General features: G+C 38.7%; 1 protein-coding gene across 6 annotated transcripts in view; it reads left to right on the top strand.

The window, feature by feature from the left end:
• The window catches only part of LOC6051106 (F-box/WD repeat-containing protein 11), a 68,855-nt gene extending 55,865 nt beyond the window's left edge, over nt 1–12,990 (top strand). For 5 of the 6 annotated variants that reach the window (XM_038260168.1, XM_038260169.1, XM_038260171.1 and 2 more), the window contains 7 exons: nt 3,952–4,174; nt 6,392–6,578; nt 6,644–6,908; nt 6,969–7,160; nt 7,226–7,488; nt 10,748–10,937; nt 11,010–12,990. In XM_038260168.1, the coding sequence (XP_038116096.1) occupies nt 3,952–4,174; nt 6,392–6,578; nt 6,644–6,908; nt 6,969–7,160; nt 7,226–7,488; nt 10,748–10,937; nt 11,010–11,246 (1,557 nt within the window). In that variant the 3' untranslated portion in view covers nt 11,247–12,990. The remainder of the gene's footprint in view (nt 1–3,951; nt 4,175–6,391; nt 6,579–6,643; nt 6,909–6,968; nt 7,161–7,225; nt 7,489–10,747; nt 10,938–11,009) is intronic. The other variant, XM_038260173.1, reaches the window with a different exon arrangement.
• The last annotated feature ends 631 nt before the right edge of the window (nt 12,991–13,621 follow it).

The following is a 13,621-nucleotide window of genomic DNA, read 5'->3' as shown; positions in this document are numbered from 1 at the left end:
ATACTGTTACCACCATCAACTATATACGCGCTGGGTCCTTGTCCATTTGACAAGGGTTCGGAATAGAGGGTGACGAGCGGGAATTCCCGGGAAAAATTTCCCGGGAAATCGGCCATTTTTGGACCTCTCGATTCCCGGGAAATTTGGTCGAGACTCCCGGGAAATTTTATACTTACAAATATCGACCCAAAATCAAAAATTTAATCAGAAAAAAACATTTGAAAAATTCAAAATTGTTTAGAATATTGGATGTCCAATGTTCGATTCTCAAATTTGAATAAACCAATGCTTCTCTAATCTTCTTATTCTAAAAGTGTAAATTTAAACTTTAAAAAAATTCTAATAACTATAATTGAGAGTAACCAAAAAATGTGGACCCCAAAATTTACCTTGAAAGCAGTAACACACCAGGAATGAAATATTTATTATTTTTAAGCAGGAAAACCTTTTCAAGATAAGTTTGATTTCCATATCCTCTATCAAGCATAGAAAAAATCATAATCTTGTTTATTTAATTCTCGCTGTATCGAGGCAATTTCCTTTTTTGATGTCAATAAGTAATTTTGTGTTTTGCATATTAAATTATATTTATGTTGGGAATAAAAATAAGGCATTATTTGTAAAGTTAGTGTGCGCTTATTGTGAACATTTACAGTTGATCTTAAGAAGGAAAAAATCAAATTAAAGTTTTTACGTTGTGTCGTTATTTATCATTTTGCAAAAATGCCATATTGCATAAATGGAAAATTATATATTAGTTATATTTTTACTTTCAAAAAATCTAATAATAAGTTTGTCCAACTTTTGAAAAATCACTCAGTGCGAATGAAGATTCGTAAACATTTTAAACTGCAATTTCGAGTCCCAAAAAGGCTCAAGAAACGATTTTGTATTTGTAGATTGAGGTAAAAAATTTAAATGAAGAAAAAGTTCCTTAAAACAATGGTTACTTAAATTTACATTTCATTGGATTAGTATGAATTAATTGTATCTGAATTCATTAAAAGAAACGTTTTTTTTTTACTTTTCTTTTTAAGTTATTGACTCTATTGGCTAGTTAAAAAAATCCCGGGTCCCGGGAATTCCCGGGAAATAGCAAAACTCAATTCTCGATTCCCGGGAAATTGAAAACCTCGAGAGTCGTCACCCTGTAGTTCGGAAGTTCTAAATAACGTTTGAATCCGATTGGTGCAAACGTTCTTCAGGGCGGGGCTTGTCGACAAAGCTGAAGTACCTCGCGCTCGGCTAGCCAGCGTAGAAATGGGTCACCGAAGCTCGGCAGAGCTAACACCTTCCAAATGCCTATGCGAGTTATTTGCATGTATAGAATGTAGATCTAGAAATACATGGAAACAACTCAATTTGTAAGAAGCGACCGCGTGGTTCCGTTTGGTTGGTTGCACACACACACACACACACACACACACACACACACACACACACACACACACACACACTTTTACCCAAGAAACTGTCACACTAATTGAAGATTCAAATACTTAGAGCCGAAATTTTCGTAACGAAAGGCAACAATAACAATTAAAAATATCAAAAACTAAAAAAATATTTTATTTATTTTATTTATTTATGTTTGCAATAATTATAATCATAAGATTTTTTGCATGTCTTACATTTTCTGAAAAGATTGCATTTTATGTTTTCTGAAACATGTAAGAAAATATAAATTGTGTTTTTTTTAATTAATTTTAATGACAACATTATTTTAATAAAAGCGGCAAAATCTGCCATTTCAGTATGAACATCTGCCAAATTTGCATATATACATTAGGGTGTTCCAAAACCGGACTTCTTGGTGGCTAAAAGATTGACCCAACACTAGGCTAAATTCCAAAGTTGAGCTCATTCTGACCACGGGAACCCCACCCGCTATGCTCTTGAAGTTTGTATGGGATAAATCGTCGAAATGCATGGAGAAAAGCATCCACCCTAGTGGACATGATACGGGCGAACTGATGATGCAAAATGGCATTCGTATGCCTAAAATACGAAAAACTTAAACGAAAACTAAAAAAAAGTTTCATTTCGTAGAAAATTGCACATGTGAAAGATGTAAATTTTACATTTTTTCTGTCTGAATTGTCTGATCGGAACAATTCCTGGCCTTAGGGGAACTGATGATCAAGCACATCTATAAAGGATACAATTTTGCTGTGCTAGTTAGTTTTAAGCTTTTCTCTCTCTCTCTGTCGCTCCCTTTTCTTTACCAAATTCAGTTTGTTTTTGTCTTGTTCTGGCTAAAACAAATGTATTAGCTGTAACAGTTTCAACATGAATTTTATGTAAAACATCGCTGAAAGGAATCCAAATCTCTATTAGGAACGTAAATTTAATCAATTGTTACCTGATTATTCGCCAGTAAAATTGAATTTGATTTGAATATTACAATTTTTTAAACTGTGTATAACACAGCAAATAAAGTAGTAATCCAGCTGCGTGTAATGGAATTATTTTATGAAATTCTGTGTATTACACTCTGAAATATGTAGCCCATCAGTATGGGAAACCTACTTGACCGAAATGTGAAGCTCACATATTCCTTTATCCTTTCCATTTTTCATCGGTCTGATGGCCGAGCGGGCTAAGGCGTCAGTCCTTACTGTAGGTGCTGGGTTTGAGTCCCGTCGGTTGCAACTTTTTTGTTGTGTTAACAAAAATTGTACATGCAGCGTGTAATATTAAGTGTCTTTTTTGACGAAGGTGATGTGCATGCTTTTGCATGCGATTTTACCATCGGATTTTTTACTGGGGTTATTTATAAAAATGTTAATGACAATTTCTTGTTTTCATGTTTTCTACTTTCAATTTCAAGTATAATAAAACGCGTTTATCTTGATTCATTTCTTTGAATATTTACCATTTGAGCAACTCTCTACGAAATCGGCCGATTTTGACCATTTTTATTTTTTTGTATTTTTTTATTTGGCTCAAACTTTGTGGGGGTCTTCCCTATGATCAAATAAGCGATTTTGTGTCATTGGTTCACCCATACAAGTCTCCATACAATTTTGGCAGCTGTCCATATAAAAATGGTGCTTACGTATTCAAACAGCTATAACTTTTAAGTGAATTTTCTGATCAATTTGTTGTCTTCGGCAAAGTTGTAGGTATTGTTGAGGACTATTGAGAAAAAATAGGTACACGGAAAAAAAATGCAGATTTTTTATTCAACTTTTTTTTCACTAAAACTCAATTTCCCAAAATAGTTTTTTTTTATTTTCGAGATTTTTTGATATGTTTAAGGGGACAAAAATCCGCAACTTTTGAGCCATAGAGAAACATGTTATTACAATGTTTTGCTAGATATTTAATTTGTTGCGTTTTATTTATTTTTGTTTGTGTCTTATTTTGGCCACTTGAGCTTACCTCACAAATGCTCAAAAGTGTTTTGACAATATGTAATCCAAGATTTCAAGTAATATGGTGGTAGTGGAATGTTGAGAACATGGATTTGGTATTGTAACAGGCTTTTCGAATTATTGCGGCTGGACTGAAAAAAAAATAAATTCATTTTTGAAGGGACCATAATTTTGGAAAATAAATTTTCAGTGCTCTAAAATGCTCCGCATTCAATTTCATTTAACTAATTTCTGCATCAACAGTGAAGAAATGTTTGAACTTAATCAAATGTGTCTCAAAATGTATAAAATCTTGTGATGATGATGATTTCTATAACCTTAGTTACCAAAAGATATCAACACGTGTTAAATACTATTCAAGTCGAAGGATTTTGGCGAAATTTTATCAGGCAATCAAAATTGACGATTGGCAAAATTGTATAATAAGGCAAATTCAAATAAATTGTGATAAATAAACCATTTTTTGAACAAACAAGCATCTGATTTATAAATAACATACAACATACAACAAAAAAACTGAAACCAGTAAATTAATGAAATCTTTATCTTTCTCCTCTTTTTCCCCATTCCACAGTTCACCACCTCGATACTGTACGACCCGGCGCGGAAAAAAGAACCGTCACAGTCGTTCCAGACCGAGCGCGACGCCTGTCTCTCCTACTTCACCAAATGGAACGAGTCGGACCAGGTGGACTTTGTCGAGCAGCTTCTGTCCCGCATGTGCCATTACCAGCACGGCCACATCAACGCATACCTGAAACCGATGCTGCAGCGAGACTTCATCACCCTGTTACCCAGTAAGTTTCGATCCTATACCTACCAAAGAACAACAACACTTTCGCTTTCGTACAGTGCAATGCAATGCAACAACCACGTCGTTCATGAACCCGATCGTTAAGAAGGTCTTTTTCGGGTTGGCTTGTAATGTCGAATTAGTGGCGGGCAATTTCGCGTGTCTTCTGCAATTTTGCCTCTTCTACAGTGGGTTGGCACGCGCGCGCGCTGGCTTTGTCTTCCCACGACCACGTTAACGATCTTGAATGAATTTGGCGCCGATTACCACATGCATCAAGGTGTGTGTGTGTGTGGCGTTTCACGTGGTCCAACGGTTGTAAGGTGTATGATTAGCAGTTGCAATTAGCGCAGTCGTGGAAAATGTTACGTTCTTGGGCAAGGGTTGATGAACTTATGTGATTTGGTTGCGTTTGTTTACCTCAAATATTAGCTTTTGCTTGAGAAATTTTACAATAAGTCTCTTTTATTTTCTGCTGTAATTTGTTGGATTTATTCTAGTGACTGAAAGTGCATTTGAAATAATTTTGGATTTGGTCGAAATGATTACAATTTTTTTAAATATGTATAACTTTATTTTTGAACATCGCATACCTTGATTATTTTTTAAAAATAATTTTCAGAAACTATGCGAGTTCCAATTAGTTTAATACTGTTTTGAGCTTATCTCATACTTTTCTCTAAAAAAGGGTTAATACAATTTTGGCAGCTATTCATACAAAAATGCTACCAATATATTCAAATTGAAACGATTTTCAGATAAATTCGGTGTCTTCGGCAAAGTTTAACTTTTAATCAAAATCAAACCATCCACATAAACCCTGGGTTCGAACTGACGACCTTTGGATTGCGAGTCCAACCGCCGCCAGCGATTACACTGGAGCAGGCTTGATTTGGTGTGTTGTTTGGCTTTATAGCAGGGAGACGACTCTCACGCCTGGAATGACTTAACGGCCAACAACCAAGGCCGGGATTGACGTTTTACATATCCGATAGAAGGTTGGAGCAGATGGGAATCGAACCCATGATCATCCGCTTACAAAGAGGACAGCGTAACCATTCGGATTGTATGAGAAAAGTTACGTAAAATCAAATTTTGATCAAAGGAGGCTAAATAAGCCAACAAGTTTAAAACGTCAAGAAACTAAAAAAAGACAAGACGATGTTTGTCGGGTTTAGCTTATTTATAAATAAATTAAATTGCATTTGATTTTTTATGTGGTTTAGATGACCATCTTTTCCAAAGTGATAATCCAGGGTCAGGCCAAAATGGCCACACTTGGTCCAATCGTGTTTTGGGTAACTTCATTGAACTTATCGATGCCAAACCATGTTATTTGACATGCCGCAAGCTATAATTTGCAGTTTTATGAAAATGGGCCACCAGAACCGGATTCCGGATATTCCAGGTTCAGGCCAAAATGGCCACACTTGGTCCAATCGTGTTTTAGGTAACTTCATTGAACTTATCTATGCCATACTATGTTCTTTGACATGCCGCAAGCTATAGTTTGCCGTTTTATGAAAATGGGCCACCGGAACCGGTTCCGAGGGGTGGCCATATCCGGAACCAGTTGCCAAACATCCAAGAAAGGTAAAATATTGTCCTATATCGGTTTTAGTGCAACTTTTGGCAACTTTCAAAAAGTTTTGCTCTCCTAATCTATTTTTTAACTGGATGTGGTCACCTGGGAAAAAAGGTACCCCACTACGATTCGGAATAATTCCGATGAAATGTAACCAATCTCGGATTACGATCCAGAATGAAAAAAAAAACTAGAGACACTTCCGGTTCTATTGGTTTGGTCGTTGATATGGCATTTTTAATTTTATTTGATTGATTCTAGAGTTTATCTAGATCTATTCTCATTACTTTAAAAAATAAGGCAAAATTGTCGTGTTTTGAAAATTCTTAAAAAAAAAAAAATCATGAGGAATATGAATTCCTATACACAAAAAGTAATTTTCAAAGATTTCTTTATTTTCTAAAGATAGTAAAATCTGCTTATTTTGCAAAGAAAATATCAAAATGGCATAAAAGTTCTTAAAAAAAAAAACAGAAACATTTGAGCTACGATTTTACGAATTGTGGTAGGCAAAAACAAGTCCATTCCGGGAAAAAAGATTCCGGATATTGTCAAAGAATCGGAACGGACTAGATTCGAGCGGCAGTAAATGAATTCCATAGTTTCTAACAGCTTCTTTTTTTTCCTTCCGTACAGCAAAAGGACTGGACCACGTGGCGGAAAACATTCTCTCCTACCTGGACGCGAAATCGCTGTGCCGAGCCGAGCGCGTCTGCAAAGAATGGAGCCGCGTCATATCCGAGGGCATGCTGTGGAAGAAGCTGATCGAGCGGAACGTCCGCACCGACTCGCTGTGGCGGGGGCTGGCCGAGCGGAAAGGATGGTTAGTATGCGACAGTAGATGAACGAAAAGAGGGTTTTTAACCTTTGGAACCCTTTTGTTTCCAGGATCAAATACCTGTTCATACCGCGACCGGGCGTGACGCATCGACCGCACAAGTTCTACCGCGAGCTGTTCCCCAAGATCATGAAGGACATCGAAGCGATCGAGAACAACTGGCGCACGGGAAATCACAACCTGCAGCGGATAAACTGCCGGTCGGAGAACTCGAAGGGCGTTTACTGTTTGCAGTACGACGACGACAAGATCGTGTCCGGCCTGCGGGACAACACCATCAAAATCTGGGACCGCAACTCGCTCCAGTGCTGCAAGGTTCGTTACCCCGTAGGGATTGGTTGGGCTGTTCATTAATTCATTCTTCCTGCGTTGCAGATCCTCACCGGTCACACCGGTTCGGTTCTTTGCCTGCAGTACGACGACAAGGTGATCATCAGCGGTTCCAGTGACTCGACGGTGCGCGTGTGGGATGTCAACACCGGTGACATGGTGAACACGCTCATACATCACTGCGAAGCTGTGCTGCATTTACGCTTCAACAACGGCATGATGGTGACCTGCTCCAAGGTTCGTAACGCGCGTCAGACCAAAAGTGATTCCTTAAACTGACTCGCCTATTCTTTCTCCCAAAGGACCGCTCGATCGCCGTGTGGGACATGACATCGCCGACGGAGATCGCGCTGCGGCGGGTACTGGTCGGTCACCGGGCGGCCGTCAACGTGGTGGACTTTGACGAGAAGTACATCGTGTCGGCGTCCGGCGACCGCACGATCAAGGTGTGGAACACCTCGACGTGCGAGTTTGTGCGAACCCTGAATGGGCACAAGCGCGGCATCGCGTGCCTCCAGTACCGGGACCGGCTGGTCGTGAGCGGCAGCTCGGACAATTCTATAAGGTAAGCTTGGGAAGAAGCGTCGAAATCGATGAAAATCGTTTTGATGATAAAATCTAGATTTCCCGATTGAAACAAACTTTTTTAACGATTTTCAACAATTATTCTTCCGATTTCACTAAAATTTGAGTAAATTTGGTCTGCCAGAATCAGATGTTAGTCAATCGGATAAGTCACCCAAATTTCATGAGTTTTAATCCCGAGGCTAAACATTTTTAAGTACAAAATAAGTTTGAGGCGTTATGACTTTTGTATTCATATAGAAAACTTTTACTTTACTATCATTAGACGAGTGAGACGAAAATTTTGATGAAAATACTTTTTTATTCATATTTTGAAAGATAAGACAGATTTTTCAACAGAAATGTTTGTTCCGTATAATCTAATCTAATCTAATCTAATCTAATCAGACCCTAGCGCAGCCAATCTTTCGAAGGGATCCTGGAGAGTGCCTTAGGTTAGATGACGCCTAGCACTCTTCTTGTCATTTATTAACATTTGTAGTGCACCATTGCATCGGAATGCACTGAAACATCACAAGCGTTAAAGCGGCCAGGCCTACTGCGTAAAGCCGTATCGCAGAGATGACTCGTAATTGGGTTGAGTTTGAGCACTGAGTGTTCGAACAACAACACAATTCTGAATCGACAGGGAAGGAAGAAGCGTGGGGACACACCACCATACGCTCCGAGATTTTGGTTGTATTCGTTGGGAGCACCATGCTAAGAAGGTTTGGTACTCCGGGACCCTCTGGGATGGGACATTGTATTTCCACGAATGCCCTGGACACTATTTGCCGTGGTTATAGCGCCACAACTCGCTCTAAATGTTTGTTCCGTATAATCGGGATTAAAGTATGAATAAATTGTTCGTTTTATTCTAACAAAAATTAAAAAAAAAAGTTTAACAAAAAGATTTCAACTAACCCCTAATTCGTAAAATTACAAAATCAATGTACTGATGGGCCAGTGGGCCACGTTATGGCCTGGACTTTGATCTGAAAAAAAAAAAAAACAAAAAAAAAACAAAAAAGATGCATTAGATAAATAACACAACTCGACATTTCTGAACTTGAAATCAGTAAACGATTCAGTTTCGTCAATCAACGCTGCAATCAACAGTCAACTATGTCCAGGACTATTTAGAAGAAAATATTACCCAAGGTGAGAGCTCAACCGCCAAACGAAAGACGCCATAATCATCATTTTACTTGCGCTAACGCTTAAGGGCCAATATGCACATCCCAAGAAAAGAGGTCAAGAAATGGCTTTACGAACAGCAGAACAACCCTCTCTGGCTTGCTTTGTCTGCCGCTGCTGCCCATTGGGAATTTTTCTTAAAATTATGAACTGTCAGCAAAAGGTAGATCCAGAAGTGCGCTGAAAATAAAAATAACTCGGCCGACAATAAATAATGCGAGGGTTCCAGTGCATTCTCGTCTGCCGAGATTAGGCTTTCTAAATATTTTTGTAAAATGCTTGTAAAAGAAATATAAAAAAGTTGTGGTAAAAGGTAAATTGCACAGAAATGTTCACAAAAAGCAACTCTTATGATTGGTGTACTTCGTTTTAGTTAATTTGAAGGAAGACCCCGGATTACCGAGCATCATTTAGACACAACCGCTTAGATTGATGGGAATGGGTATATTTCCCCCTAAAATTATCATGCCTGAACACTCATGACCCAAATATCCTCTCTTGCGTTCATTCAATGCGGTTTTCTGAGAGGACAAAAGAATCAGTTGTGAGAGCGCGTGGACGAGAATGGGACAAGCACTGATAGAAATTGAATATTCTTCTTGAGAATCAGAAGACAAAAGAAGAGCACTCGCAAGCTACAGTGACGTACGCTACACACTCTGACATTTTAGTGCAGAAATATTGAAATGATAGTTTTTTCTATCACTCATTTACAAGACTGCACAGTGGGAAGAAGGGCCCAAAATAAAAACCGTAACATGGTTTCGCGCCAACCATCGATTGTTATGCATCAAAAGCTTCATTTTTGCACCAGGAACAATAATCCGATGAAAAATCGCACTGCACGGACTTGCGGCCGGAGTACAGGCCGCCAGACGATCCGGATTTTTCGAATAAGATTTATCCGATTGTGAACCGATACGCTTTCTTCTACCATGAATAGTCATCATTTTGCTCGATTTGGCATTTATTTCGATTTGATCAAATTGGTAATTCTGGTCGAATTGCCGTTTTTGGCATTTTTGATCGATTTGGCCATTTTTGACAATTTGGTCGTTTTGGCCCTTTTTGTTAGTTTTGAAAAACTGGTCGTTTGGTCGATCTGGCATTTATTTCGATTTGATCCAATTGGTCATTTTGGTTCAATGGGTGTTATGGTATTCAATATTATTCTATGTTTATTTTGCATGATTATTCATGGTAGAGAGAAGCGGTTCACAATTTGATAATTCTGATACTAATTCAAAAAATCCGGATCTTCCGGTGGCCTGTACTCTGGCCACCGGTCCGTGCAGTGCAATTTTTCACCGGATTAATGTTGCTGGTGCAAAAATAAAGCTTTTGGTTTTAAGAATCGATGGTTTGCGCGAAACCATGCTGCGGTAATTTTTTGGACTCTTTTTCCCACTGTGCACTGGTTCGTGGTCTGGACTTTGTTGTGGATATACTTTTCAGATGACATTAGTTTAACCCTTTCAGGCCTGATGGATCATATAAGACCCAAAAATGAAAATTTTCAAAAGTAGCCTATAATTTTCGTATGGTCGTAAGAATCATTTTCCCATAAATAACTCAAACAAATTTTTTTTTTCTAAATTCAGGCTTAAAATTAATTTAATCCTCTAACGCCCATGGTTGCACCAGAGCACCACTAATTTTTCACTGCAAATTGAAATTTCTAGAAAACTAATGAATGAAATGATCTCATTCTTCCTGAACAGTGTTATTTAAGATGTTTACTGCCTCCAATTCAAATTCCATCCAATTTGGTCAATTCTGTAGAAAATGGCAAGGAAAACCGCAAAAAATCTCGATTTTGCTCTGGACGGGAAGGGGTTAATCATTTTAATACAAGGTTAACCGAAGTTGAAGGAAAAATAACTAGTTTATCTACGATCTATCTACCCGTTCTTTATCTGTCAATATGCCTTGCGAGCAACAATGCTGTGAGATGGACTTGTTAAATGATAGGCCTTCTAAATGTTTATAGATTAAATTGGCAAGAGAGGAAAATCAATGATTTTTTTTTCGGTTCTCAAAATGTTTCGTCTTTTCTTTTTCAGACTTTGGGACATCGAGTGCGGTACCTGTTTGCGAATCCTCGAGGGCCACGAAGAGCTCGTCCGCTGCATCCGGTTCGACTCGAAGCGCATCGTGAGCGGAGCGTACGACGGCAAGATCAAGGTGTGGGACCTGCAAGCTGCCTTAGACATCCGGGCGCAGACGAACACGCTCTGCCTCAAGACACTGGTGGTGAGTTTTTTTTTTAAATCGCGGCCGCACTCTGGTGTTGAATGCGCTGAGTAATGCTTTGTTTTGCTTCAGGAGCACACGGGGCGCGTCTTCCGGCTGCAATTCGACGAGTTCCAGATCGTAAGCAGCTCCCACGACGACACCATTCTGATATGGGATTTCCTGAACTGCTCTCAGAAGGAAGAATCGGCCACGCCCCAGGCGCTGGTCCAGGTGGGCCGGAGTCCATCACGTGAGTATTCCTCTTCCTCCGCCGCTGGTGGCCGTGCTCAGCCTCAGCAAGAGACTGACGATGACGATGCGTACTGAACAAAGAGAGAGAAACACAGAAAAAAAATCTATCTAAAACAAACCTTTAAAAACAAGAGAAAGATGTGAAATAAAGCAAACCTATATTCATTAATAATCTGCAAACTGCAAAATCAGCAAACCGATTGTACGAAAGTCTTGAGCAGCAAAACTATTGCTTTTAATCTCGTTTTCCTTTCTCCTTTCTCTCCTCTCTCTCTCGCTCGCTCCTTCACGACGACGACGACGACGACGATTCGCTCGCGCGCCGCATCCGAATGACGAATATGACGACGAATTCCATAGCCGATCTCACGTAGAAAAACAAAACATGGGACACACACACACAAACACAGTGCAGGAGGGGTCACGAGGAAAAGTTTTGAGTTGAGATGATGCAAAAAGGAGAAGAGTAAAACATGAAACAATAGAACCTATATTTGAGATATTATTGAAAAATAAAGAAAGAAAAAAAAACAATAGAACATCTATATATTACAGAAGAGAACAACTGAAATAAATTGTGAAACACAGCAGGTTAGTAGAAAGATACTTCTAGCAGCACAGAGAAAAGAAAAGAAAAGGGAAATCGAAACTATTACATTTTAAAGGGTCTTTCGTCGTGGTTTACCGTTGGATGGATGTTTGCGTCGGAGGGTGTCTCTTTGTTTGAGGTCGCAAATTGTTGTCGTCGTCCCGCTTTTTTCAAGAAGAAGGAGCACGAAGAGAGAGGGAATTCCGTTTTGACCACTTCTCCTATTCAAACAAAAAACACCGTTTTTCGCTACAATAAACTTCTTGAATTTATTTAAAAAAAAATTAGAGTGGCGCAAAAAAGCTCGTTAAGGCGCTTTTTTGGGAATTAATTTTCGTCCGTTTTTTTTCTGTTTCGTTTAGTCGCTTTTTAAACATTAAACTCTAATATTATACAAGTGTGCGGAAGTGGGCTTCAGCTAGCCGGAAATAGTCTGCGCGCGCTCTATTTTGTGTTGATTAGGTGCGATGTGAGTGAGTGAGTGTTGTGCGTTGTCGAGGAAGTTAGGTAAATTTTAAAACACTGTTTAGTAATAGCTACATGAATGAAGACAAGGACTTGTGTGTGAAACTGTGAGACGTGTTGCGAGTGTTTGTGATATCGGAGTATTGGCAAATAATGGAAAACCGCTGTTGTTTATTAGTAATACCAATAATTTATGATGCTCTTAATGGGGCAGTAATTAAAATTTAATTCGACACATTAGGAGTAACGAAATAAAAAACCAAGGCAAATCTGTAAAATGGTGTAGAATTCTCCCCCACACTTTCAACAAGTACATCTTCAAACAATAAGCCGTAAAATTAGAAACAGAATGCAAGCAGGAACAAAAAAAACAGTTGTTATCTATTAATCGTTTCACGTTTCGGTATACAGACAAAAATAAAACCAGGAAGCCAATATGCAAAAAAAAGGTTCATGTAAAAAGGAAAGAAACAACTATTCACATAAAAAAAAAACTAGCTAACGTTATATTTGAAATCAAGAAAACCAACAAATGTAGACAAAACATAAGCATTACTCCTTACTCTAAACGAGAATAGCGCAGGAAATCGCGAAAGATCTGACTCTGGATTCCGGGGGTGGGTGGGTGTGCGTTGTAGCAAAAGTTTCGCACACCCACGGCAGGGAAATGGATTGATGCTTGTTAACAGAGAGAGAAAAAAAAAATACAAATGCCAGATGAAGGAGAAATATATTCAACTGATGATAATGTAAAGTATAGTAAAAGAAGTGGGCTTTCCCTCACCTCTAAATCGTCTCCGAAACTATCCCTTCTAATATTCTAAAATTTGGTAATTTGGACACCTCGTTAAATTCTTTTTTTCTTCCGATATAAAGTTTATCATGTTCGTCACACTAAGCCTATTTACCTATTCTCGTCACTTTTGTAGTTTGCCGCTATTACAATAACAGGCAGTTGCTTGCTCACTCTAATATGAGCTATTTATTTCTTTGAAATAGTCAAAAACACTTTATGAAAGCTGTAAATCGTGATAAAAGCTCTGTTAAGCCGATAAAAGAAATAAGCCGAGAAAGGTTATATTTCCCCTGGTTTTGCGAAGGCCTGCCTATTTGATTTGGTCAATTTGGTCGTGTTGGTCCTTTTTGGTAGTTTTGGCAATTTCGGTCGTTTTGATCGATTTGGCAATTATTTCGATTTGATCGAATTGATCATTCCAGGAGCTTTTTTTTTTTTGAAAAGGTCCAATAAACCAAATTTCCAGTTTTTGCTTTTTGGGTGTTTTTGAAACCGCCTTGAGTCAGGGGTGAGCATGAGCATGAGCATGGTTGACTGCCAATGAGCTGCTACTCCGTTACAATGAATTGAAAATGATCAGTGGGAGCCAACCATCCGTTC

This window comes from Culex quinquefasciatus, chromosome 3 (genome assembly GCF_015732765.1).
Source record: "Culex quinquefasciatus strain JHB chromosome 3, VPISU_Cqui_1.0_pri_paternal, whole genome shotgun sequence".
Lineage (NCBI taxonomy): Eukaryota > Metazoa > Arthropoda > Insecta > Diptera > Culicidae > Culex > Culex quinquefasciatus.
This window is presented reverse-complemented; position numbering and strand designations above follow the sequence as displayed.